Here is a 12,718-nt window from a genome sequence, read left to right on the forward strand (position 1 = left end):
TTGAAACATGACATGATCTGTACTGGTTACCACAAACAGCCTGTTCCTTTCACTTTCGGGTCTGCATCTAAGGGTTCTAAGATCCTGTTTCTTCTGCTTCAGCTACTAGGAACTGCAAAATCTTTCAAATGCTTAAACGCACATTTCAAAAACACAAAAACACCTAGTGAAAGTTCATGACAAATGGTATACTACACAACAAAATCATCACAAACGTCATAAATTGTTCTTAAACGAACAATACCTATATTTTTTATAAAATAAAGGCAACAAATACATATACATATTCACACTATACACACGTATACACACTAAGCTGCGAAACAGCGTCTTAATTAAATGAAAAATGCATAAAATGAATTAAGAAACAAATAAAAGTCCACACAGAAGCATTGAGCATTTCCAGGGGGAAAATTAGCAGGCTGTTTGCGCTTCAGAATTCAGCGAGAGATTAATTACATTGACGGGACATCAAGGTCAGCGCGGCTAAATCCCATTTAGTGCGCCGTCATCTGGGCCTGATCCTCAGGTGTTCCACAGAGGCCGGGGGAAGCAGGTAGTCAGTGGCGAAGAGATTATTGTAAATGATTAAACCATTACACCATGTTAGACTTATAATTGATAGAGGGAACGACCTGTGTGTGTGTGTGTGTGGGTATGTGTGTGTGTGTGTGCGTGTGTGTGTGTGTGTCTGTGTGTGTTTGTGTGTGTTTGTGTGTGTGTCTGTGTGTGCATGGAGATTGTGTGTGTGTGTGCGTGAATGTTTGAGTGCGTGTGTGTGTGAGTATGTGCACATTATTTATGTGCCTCTCTTTTAATTGACACATATGCTTGTTTCAGCGCCTTTGCGCCCTGGTGTGTTGTAAAGGGGGGATATTGTAAATGAGAAGGTTATCTGCGGCAGAGGGAGAACTCTGATTATACCCAAGCTGAATTGGTATTCAAGCTGAATACCAATAGGCCCTTATGGGAGACATTGCAATGCAAAGTATCATTCTGGGAGTTTGACTCCATGGCAGCCGATTCATGCAATGAGGAGAGACATGAGGGATGAGTCAAAAAATAATGAAAGTAAAGATGGCAATATGTAGCTGAACTTTATTTCCCCACAGTGGCATTCAGTTATTAATAAACTCAGCACATTGAACAGTTTTCCCTGTGACAAGAACAAAAGCAAGCCTGAGAGGAAATGAAATAAACCCAATTAGGCAAGTTATGTATATTTGTAATGAAGGTAAATTATGTATGTGTACATTTTAATGAATTCATTATGTATAGAAATATATATATAAAACTTAATACAATTATGAAGAAAATGTCTGTAGAACATTGTGTATACACACACACACACACACACACACACACACACACACACACACACACACACACACACACACACACATATATATATATATATATATATATATATATATATATATATATATATATATACTCACTATACTCATATAAGCTACCCGGGGACAAAGCCATGCATGCAGTAATGTTATTTTTCCCTTTACAACCGTCTCATAGCTCTTTAATGTTTTCCATTTATCGGGCATAGAGTAATGGGCTAAATTCAGACAATGGGAACACGCAGACCCTTTCATCTGCCATCACCCAAACATGCCAAACACAGTTCTCATCAGCACTTTGCGACTTTGATGCATTAATAAAATAGTTGTAAATAGTGAATTATTCGTTTTTATTACACAGCTCTTCTCAATACCATAGAACACACTGTTCACTTGCATGGGCCCCTGACAACTTCCGGCGGTGAATTATATTTGATGATTCACCGTTGCTAAGTATAATTGAACGCTGTCAAGGAAAGTGGATTTTTTGCCGTCGTAGCACTTCGCAAGTAGTCCGGTAACTTATCAACCCCAGCGACTCGGTTGCTGAGCGACGTCAACATCTTTGGCATTTTGATCATTTCTCTGCTGATCAACACTACCAACGCTGGTAACAAATAATTGTAAAAAGACACACCGTGTGAAGTTATTTTTTCGTTTTGGCAAGTAGCCGTGTAATAAGCGGGATAATGAATAGAACGTCGCTGGCCATTATCGAAAATAAGCCCCTTCATGGTGAAGCAAGACACCTCCGCTTCGTGTCGGTGTCCGGTTCCCCTATCGGGCGATAGTGGCCGACGTTCTATACATTGTCCCTTACATAAAGCGTTGTTCCTACATTGATTCTCATTGGTCGGCAGTTCATGATCATTGTTATACATTGTTAATAAGATAATGAGATAATGTATTGATAAAGATAATTAATAAAGCTGATGATTTACAAACAATTTACAATTTGTTATTAATGCTTTGTAAACACTTTTATTGTGTTGCAATACATGATTAGTTCAGGTTGTCTTAGTTAAGTTTTGTTTGAGCACATCTAAAGTGAGGACCATCCATGCCTTGCTAAGCATTTATACATTCACTTCCTAACTGTACGTTCACACCAAAAGCTATAAAGTGTTTCGAGCGATAAACGCCCATTAACTTACTATTAGACATGCGCGATAAAGCGATAAAGCTTTAAAACTGTGAAGCTGTAAATGAGAGTTGAAAACAGCTCAACTTAATGCAAATGAGCTAGTAGCGTTTCGGCTGTAAATGACCGCCAGCCAATCGGAATGTAGATGTCTCTCGCCAACGTCATTTCGACAGCGCTGCATTTGAGCTATTCTGCGATTTTGCATCTTTAACAACTTTTTGTCTGAACGTACAGGACGACCTGCAGAGCTATAGTAGCCCCGCTCCTATGCATCTGAGGGGGATGCCCCTGGAATCACTTTCCAAAGATCGCCGCTGGGTTCCTAATGCCTAATTCAAAATGAATACAACAACATTGTAGTTTTGTCTACCGACTCAAAGATAATTCGGCCCTAAGCATTTATTATTTATCAAACATACATTTACATATTTCTCTGCGAATCCCTTTAAGGCTTTTGTGGGAGCTAATCTAAAGTGTGGACTATACACGTCTTACTAAGCATTTATACATTATATTTAAAGGCTGGAAATGCACCAAGTACCATTTCAGCCCCAAGTAATAAGTAGTAACATGTAGTACGGCAAAGTTAGTCCTCACTTTAGATTAACTCATAACTAATGCTTTCGGTAACGCTCTATATTAAGGTCCTTGTAATAAGCCTTAGTTAATATGTAATAAGACTTTATCCTATCTTTATAAACATTAATTTGTGTTAATAAGACTATCAATAAGTGTTAATAATAACATAATAAACATGTTTATTGTGAGATTTTAAGACTTTTATAAGCACTTTTAAGAATCGCATTAACTATTTATTGATTGCTTAATAACATTAATTATGGTCTTATGAGATTCTTATAGTTGTTAATAAACGCATTACAAACCCATTTATTGAGTCTTACCAACTTACCTATTATGTCATTGTTAAACCTTTACTACGCATTTTTTATGCTTATGTGGTTAATAAATCCTTTATTAAACTGCCAATTATGCATTTTGCAGGTACAGGATCTAAGCGGGAACCATGCTTATGAAGCTTAATAAGTCCTTTATTAAACTGCCAATTATGCATTTGGAGGTACGGGATCTAACAGCCATGTTCTCACAACGTTCGTCAAACACTTCATCAAGCATATGCGTCAAGCCATCATCCACTTGCAAAAACTGAAATTCCGGTTCAAAATGAGCCTCAAAATAAAAGCCTTTACAGGATATATTATATGAGGCACAAAACAGATCGCACTCACCCAGGGCCGGTTCTGGCCCTTTTGTAGCCCTAGGCGAGATTGAGTTTTTGCGCCCCCCCCCCCCCCCCAATAGCGAGCCGAGCGTTGCCCTGTTAATTTACATTGCTATATTAAACATCACTTAAGACGCATATTAACTGATTTACCTTTACTTTGCTTGCAGCATTTTCACACAATTATAGCTCCACTATACTACATTGCAAATAAATGTGTGATGCATGGACAACAAACAGAAATGTTTCAGAATATTTTCTTTTTAATTATTTTAAATGACTTATATACATTCATAAACACTTAAGCATACAAGTAAAAATAAGCCAAAAGTATCAAGTCAAAATATGCAAATATATACAAAAATGCTACAAAGAATGTTATGAACTTAAAAAAAAAACACACTAAAAGAACACTATAATGGACACCAGTTTAACTATTAAACACTCTACGAACAAAAGTGCAGTTGTATCGGGCATTTCTATTGACCTTTCAAAGTGACGCAGCATTAGAATTTGACAATTCTAGACTTCCTAATGGCAAATGTGTTGATGGTATCATCAAATGATATCTGACTTGAGACCTCTTGGTTGACGCTCATCAGTGCAAGCCCATTGAGGCGTTCTTGACTCATCGTTGACCTTAGGTAGGTCTTCAGTAATTTTAATTTTGAGAAGCTTCTTTCAGCAGAAGCTACAGTCACAGGTAATGTGACAGCAATTCTTAGGGCCACCCACATATTTGGGAAAACTTCTTCAAGTTTCTTCTCTTTTAAGTGATTTAGAATTTCCATTGTCGTCATGCCGGCTTTTGGCAATGCTTGGAAATTGTTCAACTCAAGTGCCAGTTCCCTCCCGTCAAAGTCTTTATGGTCACCTTGGCTCAGAGTGTTGCTGAGGGTTTCGCACTCCTGGGCGAGTTCTTCCTCTGTCAAATTAGGGAAGTTAATTAACACTCCAAACTTGTCCTGAACATCACCCAAAAGCTTGAAGCGTTCTTGCAGTGATGTTACCGACGCATCGACAATAACATTGAAGAAGGAAATTTCTAATTTCTTAAGTGCGTCTCCTTCTGGCTCATCAGGGGATTCATAAGAGAACTGTCTCTTTGTTTTTCTCAGCCTCTTCTGCTTTAGGACGGTGTCCACATTGATCTCCTCACAGAGATCTCTTGCGGATACCTGAGCAGAAGCGAACCCAGTGCTTCTATAGCTCACCAGAGAGTCTACTGTTTTCCTCAGGAGATTCAGAGCCACATCCAGCTGCATTGACACAGACTGCAATGCTTTGCTGACATGATGTATTTTGGCCAGCATGTCATACCACACAATGCTACAAATGGTGAAGCGGTATGACCCAACTTCTTCAGCCAAAGACTGTGCTTCAGTTATTACCATTGAGTCAGTGGCTTTCTCCCTGACCTCAAGAAGGGCATCCCTCACCTCCGCTGTCTGGAATCTCACAGCCTGCACACTGCTAATTCGACTTTCCCATCTTGTATCTGACCAGGATTTCACAGTTGTTTGGACGTGGTGCTTTAGGATGGCCCACCTTTGTGTGGAGGCAGAGAATAGTGTAAAAATTCTTTGTAGGTAGCCAAAATAACTGAGTGCATCCGTAGAACTTTTTGCTGCATCCGCAACAACAAGATTTAAAGTATGTGCTCCGCACGGGACGAATAAAGCTCTTGGATTTTTTTTCAGAAGTCTAGCTTGGACACCTTTGACCTTTCCCTTCATATTTGCGCCGTTGTCGTAAGACTGTCCCCGGCAGTCTTCGAAGGGAAGGTTGAACTCTTCTAGTCTCTTCAGAATGAGGTTGGAGAGGCTTTCTCCCGTGGATGATTCAACTTCAAGGAACCCCATGAAATGTTCTTTTATTTTTGGGGTGTCGGTGTCGTCTGCTGCAACAATTCTAACTATAACCGACAACTGCTCTACGTGGCTGAGGTCTGGGGTGCAATCCAAAATAATGGAATAGTATTTGGCCAGCTTTATCTCCCTTAACATATAGTGAACAATTTTTTCACCAATGCAATCAATTAGTTCATTTTGAATATCCTTTGACAAGTATGTTGCATGCCTGGCTCCTCTCTCCACATCAGCAACATGTTGTTTGAGAACTGGGTCAAACCTGGCCATGAGCTCAACTTCCTTAAGGAAGTTCCCATTATTTGGCTGGTATAGTCTGTCTGAGCTCCCCCGCATGGGAATATTTCGCTCGGCCAAAGACTGTATTATGGCGACCAACCTGGTCAGCACATCACGCCACCTCCTCCTTTCAGCTTGAAGGAGTGCCATTTCCATTTTGTCAATTGTTTGGCCCTTTTCAAGTCGAGTCTCCAGTTCCTTCCATGAGGTCATGTGCCCTAAATGCTCTGAACTTTGCTCATGGCTTTTCAGGATCTCCCCGCAATTCTTCCAGTCATTTAGGCCACTACTATTGAGGTTAAAATGTTTCTTTGAAAAGAGCTTGCAGCAGAAGCAGTACAGAGTATTGGTTTTCCTTGAATATACAAGCCAGCTTCTCTTGACTTTCTCCCCATTGACTAATTTCCTGTAGAAGTAGTGGTGGTGGCAGCTTCTCCCATCATCTCTTTTGGGAAATGTAAAGTCTGGATTGGTCTTGTATGGTCCTCTACTAACTAACTCAGTCCTTACCGCATCACAGAGGGCTGGCCAGTCAGCAGGATCTATGGGTGCTCCCTGGATATTAGGAATTGAGGAGGGTGAGGTGTCTGCAGGCGGCAGTGTAGTAGCAGAGCATGTTGCGGTTGTTGTTCCTTCACTGGTCTCAGTGGTCTGTGTTTTACTGGTGCCTGGAATACTAGATGTGGCCCCTTCACCTGTATCAGCCAGATGTGGTTGAAATTAGTTTCATAGGGATTTCATAGGGATCTTCAAGTACATTTTGTCAGGTGGTTGTTGGCTTAGTTATGCAAAGGACTTACTTGCTTCAGGCTGCGTGTCCCTGGTCTCAGTCGTCTGTGTTTCACTGATGCCCTGAGTGCTTGATGTCCCTTCACCTTCACCTGTATTCAAGCATATAGTATACCAGACAAGCAGTGTTTAATAATGATGTGAAAATGATCATGTATTTGAATTACTTTTAGAAAACAAGCTATGGACGTGGCTTGAATAAATACTATTAAATAGACTCACTCACCTGATGCAGGCTGTGTGTACCTGGCCTGTGTTCCACTGGTCCCTGGAGTACTACTACTGGATGTCCCTTCTCCTGCTGCAGCTGTATTTAAACATAGAGTTCATCCATGCTGTTCATTACACAATTGCATTTGGTCATTTCTATCATCCTTCCACATAGTTGTATTGTACAAATACATTTTATCTGACCATGTAACTTGTAGTAGGTAACTTACAATTACTACCACCACTACTATTATTACTACTAGGCTGCTACAAGACTAAATAATACTACTAATAACAAAAAAGTTATAATAATAATAGTAATAATTGCTAATAATAACAATAACAAAAACAGCAACAATAGTACTAGTACTAGTAGTGCTCTGTAAGGTGACCTTGGGTGTCTTGAAAGGCGCCTCTAAATTAAATGTATTATTATTATTATTATTATTAGTTGTACTTACAAAGTTCAGAGAGAGGTGAACATGACGGATCAGGTGTCCTTTCTCCTGCAGGTGCTGGCTTCTGCAAATATTGCTTGAGTGCATCTGGCCAATTAAAAAAATATATATACGAAATACTGTTTATTCCGTGTTTTATTTGGCCTTTTGTAAATTCATTGAAACCGAAACCGAACCGTAAAAGGAAAGGGAGATTACTGGTTGTAGTCTTTTCGCTCGGTTTTAGCCCTACGGTTGATACGGAGAACCGAGCAAAAAGACTACAACCAGTCTCCCTTTCCGTTTCCGGTTAGGGTTAGGGGGGGCCTGAAAACGCGATTTGAAAATTCAATCATTTCGAATTATAGAATTCAAAATTAGCCAAATACCCGGGACAGGACCAATAGTAAGAATTTCGTTGGTAATCACTCTTATTTCATCCTAGACAAACCAGAAACGGGGCTCAATGTTCAAAATACCGGAATTGTCCCTTAAAAGTCGGTGGCTAGCGGTGGCTAGCGCCGCGGTAGCTGCCTGAGCGGCCGCAATGTTACATGATGCACTTGACAGCCTGACATGAGTTTGACACTATAATGGCAGAGGTCAACGTCAATTACCTCTATACTGGGCTTTCTTTTCTTCTTCTTCTTTTTTACGTTTTCGTCCTTGCGCGCCAGAGGGTTTAACTTTAGTCCTTTTCATTTTAAGAGTCAATACCTATGTCAAGCTTGATCGACGCATCTTAATTTACCGAACGTAACGTCTTTCACGCCACGCAACGCCCCGCAACGCCCTTGATCGACGCATCTTAATTTACCGAACGTAACGTCTTTCACGCCCCGCAACGCCCCCCCCCCCCCATGGAAAATGATTTACAAAAAACATAAAAAAAAACGATTAACTAAACGTCTGGCTGAGGGGGCGCCCTAGGATAATCGTGTTTAATAATAAAAAAAAATCTTCGCTTGTTTAATTAAATTAAATTAATTAAGGGCGCCGCTAGAGGGCGCCCCCAACACATTTGTCGCCCTAGGCAATTGCCTAGGTCGCCTATGCCAATCGCCGGCCCTGCACTCACCAACAAGCATTGTTCCCGCTTTAGATCCCGTACCTGCAAAATTCATAATTAGCAGTTTAATAAAGGATCCTTAATAACCTAACCTTAAAAAGCATAAAAAATGCTTCGTAAGGTTTTAACAATAACATAATAGGTAAGTTAGTAAGACTCAATAGATTGTGTTTGTAATGCTTTTATTAACAACTATAATAAACTCATAAGAATATTATTAATAATATTAAGTAATCAATAAATACTGAACACGTTTCTTACAAGCGCTTATAAAGTCATATAATACCACATTAAACATGTTTTTTATGTTATTATTAATACTTATTGATAGTCTTATTCACTCCAATATATGTTAATAAGCATATAATAAGTGTCTTATTACCTTTTAATAAAGGCTTATTACAACGACCTTAATATTAATTGTTACCATACTTTCTAACACCCTGAACTAATCAAGAATTGCAGCATTATTACGTTTTTATGAAGAATTATAAACACAATGTAAATAGTTGATCACATAGCTAATTAATCGGTAACAACTGATTAACTATTGCTTATTAATGAGTATCAAAGTAGTAAAAATGCTTTCTAAATTATGAATTCACTATTTACTTCTAATTTATTAATGCCTCAACGTTGCAGTTATTATTAAGTGCTACTGTTAGATTTATTCAAACTTTCTCTAAGATCAGCAAATTAAATGAACGATAAAACTTTCACACTGGAACTCCTACACTCCTACAAATCTGCAATATAAAATCCACATCACAAATAAGGCTACAAATAAAGAACAGAACCGGAGGAGATGAAGCAGGCGAGCTTGGCAGTGAGGCAACCCCTTCAACATGCGTGTGTGATGCTCTGCCCTCACCTGCTGGGCACTTTGAGCTCCCACCACAGCCCTGCGTTGAACACAGATCTGAATAACGCTCTGCCACTGGTTTCAGGAGTCACTATACCCTTCCCCTATTAGTGCCTGAAGGGCTGGGGCTGTTTCAGGATCCATTCTCCATGCCTTATATTTCCCCTTCTCTCTCTCTCTCTCTCTCTCTCTCTCTCTCTCTCTCTCTCTCTCTCTCTCTCTCTCTCTCTCTCTCTCTCTCCCTATATTTCTCTCTCTCTCTCTCTCTCTCTCTCTCTCTCTCTCTCTCTCTCTCTCTCTCTCTCTCTCTCTCTCTCTCTCTCTCTCTGTGCTCGCTCCCGCTCACACTGCCTCTTTCACTCCTCTTTTTCTACAATATATAGAGGGAACAAAAGATGGATGGATGGAGCGAGGGAGAAATGGATGGACCAATTGTTAGATTCAACTCTAGAGGGGAGGCCTCGTCATTATAACAACACAACATCTACAGGTTCTTGCTGTCCTGCCTGTGGTTTTTCCTTGCAATGGGTCCAGTGTAATTGTATTGTATTGTATTTGGGGGACAACTTCAACTTGTCAAGCCAGGCATCCTAATGACTTGTGGCGGGGTCAGTCAGTTGGGACTTGGGCCCCGCTTCTAATTCATAATGACTGGCAGAGGAGGGTCAATTTTTAATGGCTAGGCAGGGACAAAGTTGGCAGTAAGGGACACGGTAACATTAACTCTGTTGGCTTTTTTTCCCCATCGTTATCACAGTGCGCCATATTGCCTCAGACTGAGGCCATATAAACCAAAATAACATTTAGTTAGCTTAAGTAACAAGACTCCTGAGACGCAAGAAGTATAGTCTGGGTAATCATAAGTGCTTTAAGACTTCCCTGTGTTGTTTACTGTACCCTGGGTGGAATAAAATCCAAAAAAGGCTATTCAGGGAAGCATGTCTTGCAACGTGATACAAAATTGGTATTTCTTCTGTTACATCATCACGGTTCTCTTCCAAATAGGCCCCAAAATGAGGTCTCTTCTTGAAGTCTATCTCCTCCCAAAGGGGCTGTATGCCTTAATTGTGATTTGTTCCCTGAATAATAACTTTTTTTTTTCTAAAGGTCTTCATGGTCTGTAAATAACTCAACCAATCAATAGCGCGTTGGCACCACAGGTTACTATGGTAACACGACAGGCACTCTTCGTTACGATGGCAAGCCTTTTGACAGCATATTAATGAACAGTTAAAGGTATCAAAACATGTGACCCAAACAATGAGGGGGATTGACAACGATGCTTCGAACGCGGATCATTGTTGGCCTGGGAAGTGGCGAAAGAGCAGAGACACAACAGTAACTAACAATTCATATCCGGGGTTGATAAAAATGGATTGCTGACCATGATGTCATTTCTAATTGATCAGGCAGCATCCTCCGGTCCTAAACCACCACGACCATTGATCCGCATAGGTTTGAACACCTTTAAGTAAATAACCCTTTAATTTATAGTAGTGCTGTCAAGCGATTCAAATATCGAATCGCGATTAATCACATTAATGTCATAGTTAACTCGCGATCTATTCTAAATATCCCTTGATTTCGTGCTGCTAGCCTTTTAGTGAGATCAGAGAGTGTTGAGCAGAACGACAGTAACCGCAGTGAATTCAACCCCGTCCACTTGACATCGGGTAGGTGCATGACAGTGGTAGGCCTACCGTAAAACTTCAATAGCCAAGGCTTTTATTTGTTTCAATAACTGAACTTTCTAACAAAACTCTTGCTCAGCAAAGATGGGAAATACTATGACATTTATTATTTGAACCAGTATGAATATTCCTACCGTACGTAGGCCTATACACATTAGCAGGCTATCGAATAACGCCTACACACACACGCACGCACACAAACACGCACACAAACACACACACACACACACACACACACACACACACACACACACACACACACACACACACACACACACACACACACACACACACACACACACGGTGGCGGAGTGGTAATCGGGAGAGTCGGGAGAATTCCCGGTTGGCCGTAAACGTTTCGGAGCTGTCGGGCTGATTACTGCGGGATAACAATATTGCATTTCGAAAAGTTCCTGGATATTTTTTTCATATGTCATGGAAATGCATTCCCAGTGGTCCGGGTCTGTGGAGGTTCCTACGCCAGTAGGTCCACTCAATAATATCTAAGTGATCTTTCAGCATGTTTTGTGTACGGTTTCCTCTTAGTCTCCATATAGTTAGCACACTCCCCAAAGTTGCTCCCGGTTTTGTTCATCATGTTGACAGCACTCTAGTTAGGAAGTGAATTTATTACTCTGACACAATTTTGATGAAGCCAGAAGTGCATGAAATTGAAAACTAACTCTTTGGATGTATTGATCTATTCCCATCTTGGTGGTATACAGCTGTTTGCTAGAAGGAAAAATGAATATGTAGCCTAAATAAACATGTCTGTTTTCAGAATAGGACATTGCTTAAACTGAAATCCTCTATTCTCCAATAAAAATAATTCTATGTCTGGAATGTAAAACAGAGATTCTCCAGCAGCCTCAGCCACACTGGGCTAAAACATCAACGATTATGTTTGGGTAAATTGTACTAACAATTTTTTTTTTAATGCTTATTTGTATTATTGTTGTCATGATAAATAACTCCTAAAGTGGGGTTACATTTCACACAGGCCTCTTAGATGGTTGCGTCAGAGCTGCAGCGAAGAGATTCCTGGTGATTTAACCGGAATCACATCAGAGGCGAATGCCATGGGAATTAAGGCAGAATTTAAGGGGTTGCATCCAAAACTGTGTTATATACACTTCCTATGCTTCAAAGTAAATGTTTTTACAACAGATATTTTTCTGTTCACTGTTATCAGGTAGCATAGTTTGGATTTTGAATTCTAGCCCGTAGGGAATGCTAGCAAGGCAGCATACGTGCAGCCTTGGGGGTTGTAACACCGTGTTCCAGCCACCGTGTGGCTGAAATGTTCCAGAAATGTAGTCATAGCACATACATGTAGGTTCCTTGTATAAAAACATGATACGTGTGAGAAAAAGATAGTAGTCCGACCGAAATATGAAATGAGTCGGGAAGTGACTCGCTATTTCAGAGATGCGGAGAGAGGAAAAAGAGAGTGAAAAAAGAGACAGAAAGCGAGGTTAATGAAAACTGCATCGCATGAAGGGCATCTGAATGGCCATCTCTTATCCATGCAATTATGCGTGCCTCACACTGTATCAAATATTGGGATCTTTAACCGAGGTCAAAATTAAACCGGCCTTTTATTGTCCTGCAGAGCTCATTGGGTTACTCCATTAACCTCTCTTAGGCCCAGGATGTGTATTATAACAGAGGTGAACGCGGCTCCGTGGAGTTATTATGGGCTGTAATAGCGATAGCCTTTATCTGAGGCCCCAGACAGCGGAATGGCAAGGGGAGGGGAAGGGGTTGGGGTCCA

The 12,718-nt window shown here is 40.4% G+C and overlaps 1 protein-coding gene across 1 annotated transcript; it reads right to left on the bottom strand.

Moving 5' to 3' along the window:
* Window positions 1-3,818: 3,818 nt before the first annotated feature.
* On the bottom strand, window positions 3,819-8,386 carry LOC115547882 (zinc finger MYM-type protein 1-like). Its single transcript, XM_030362390.1, has 4 exons — window positions 7,347-8,386; window positions 6,902-6,982; window positions 6,687-6,767; window positions 3,819-6,581 (listed from the first exon to the last, which is right to left on the bottom strand). Exon 4 carries the CDS (start codon window positions 6,097-6,099, stop codon window positions 4,246-4,248), a length of 1,854 nt encoding a protein of 617 aa, XP_030218250.1. The 5' UTR covers window positions 6,100-6,581; window positions 6,687-6,767; window positions 6,902-6,982; window positions 7,347-8,386; the 3' UTR covers window positions 3,819-4,245.
* Between the last annotated feature and the right edge of the window lie 4,332 nt (window positions 8,387-12,718).

Source organism: Gadus morhua, chromosome 7, assembly GCF_902167405.1.
Source record: "Gadus morhua chromosome 7, gadMor3.0, whole genome shotgun sequence".
NCBI classification, from domain to species: domain Eukaryota; kingdom Metazoa; phylum Chordata; class Actinopteri; order Gadiformes; family Gadidae; genus Gadus; species Gadus morhua.

Bases quoted from the DNA above. Each gene is read 5' to 3' on its own strand.
- LOC115547882 (XM_030362390.1), bottom strand. From the start codon at position 6,099: ATGACCTCATGGAAGGAACTGGAGACTCGACTTGAAAAGGGCCAAACA.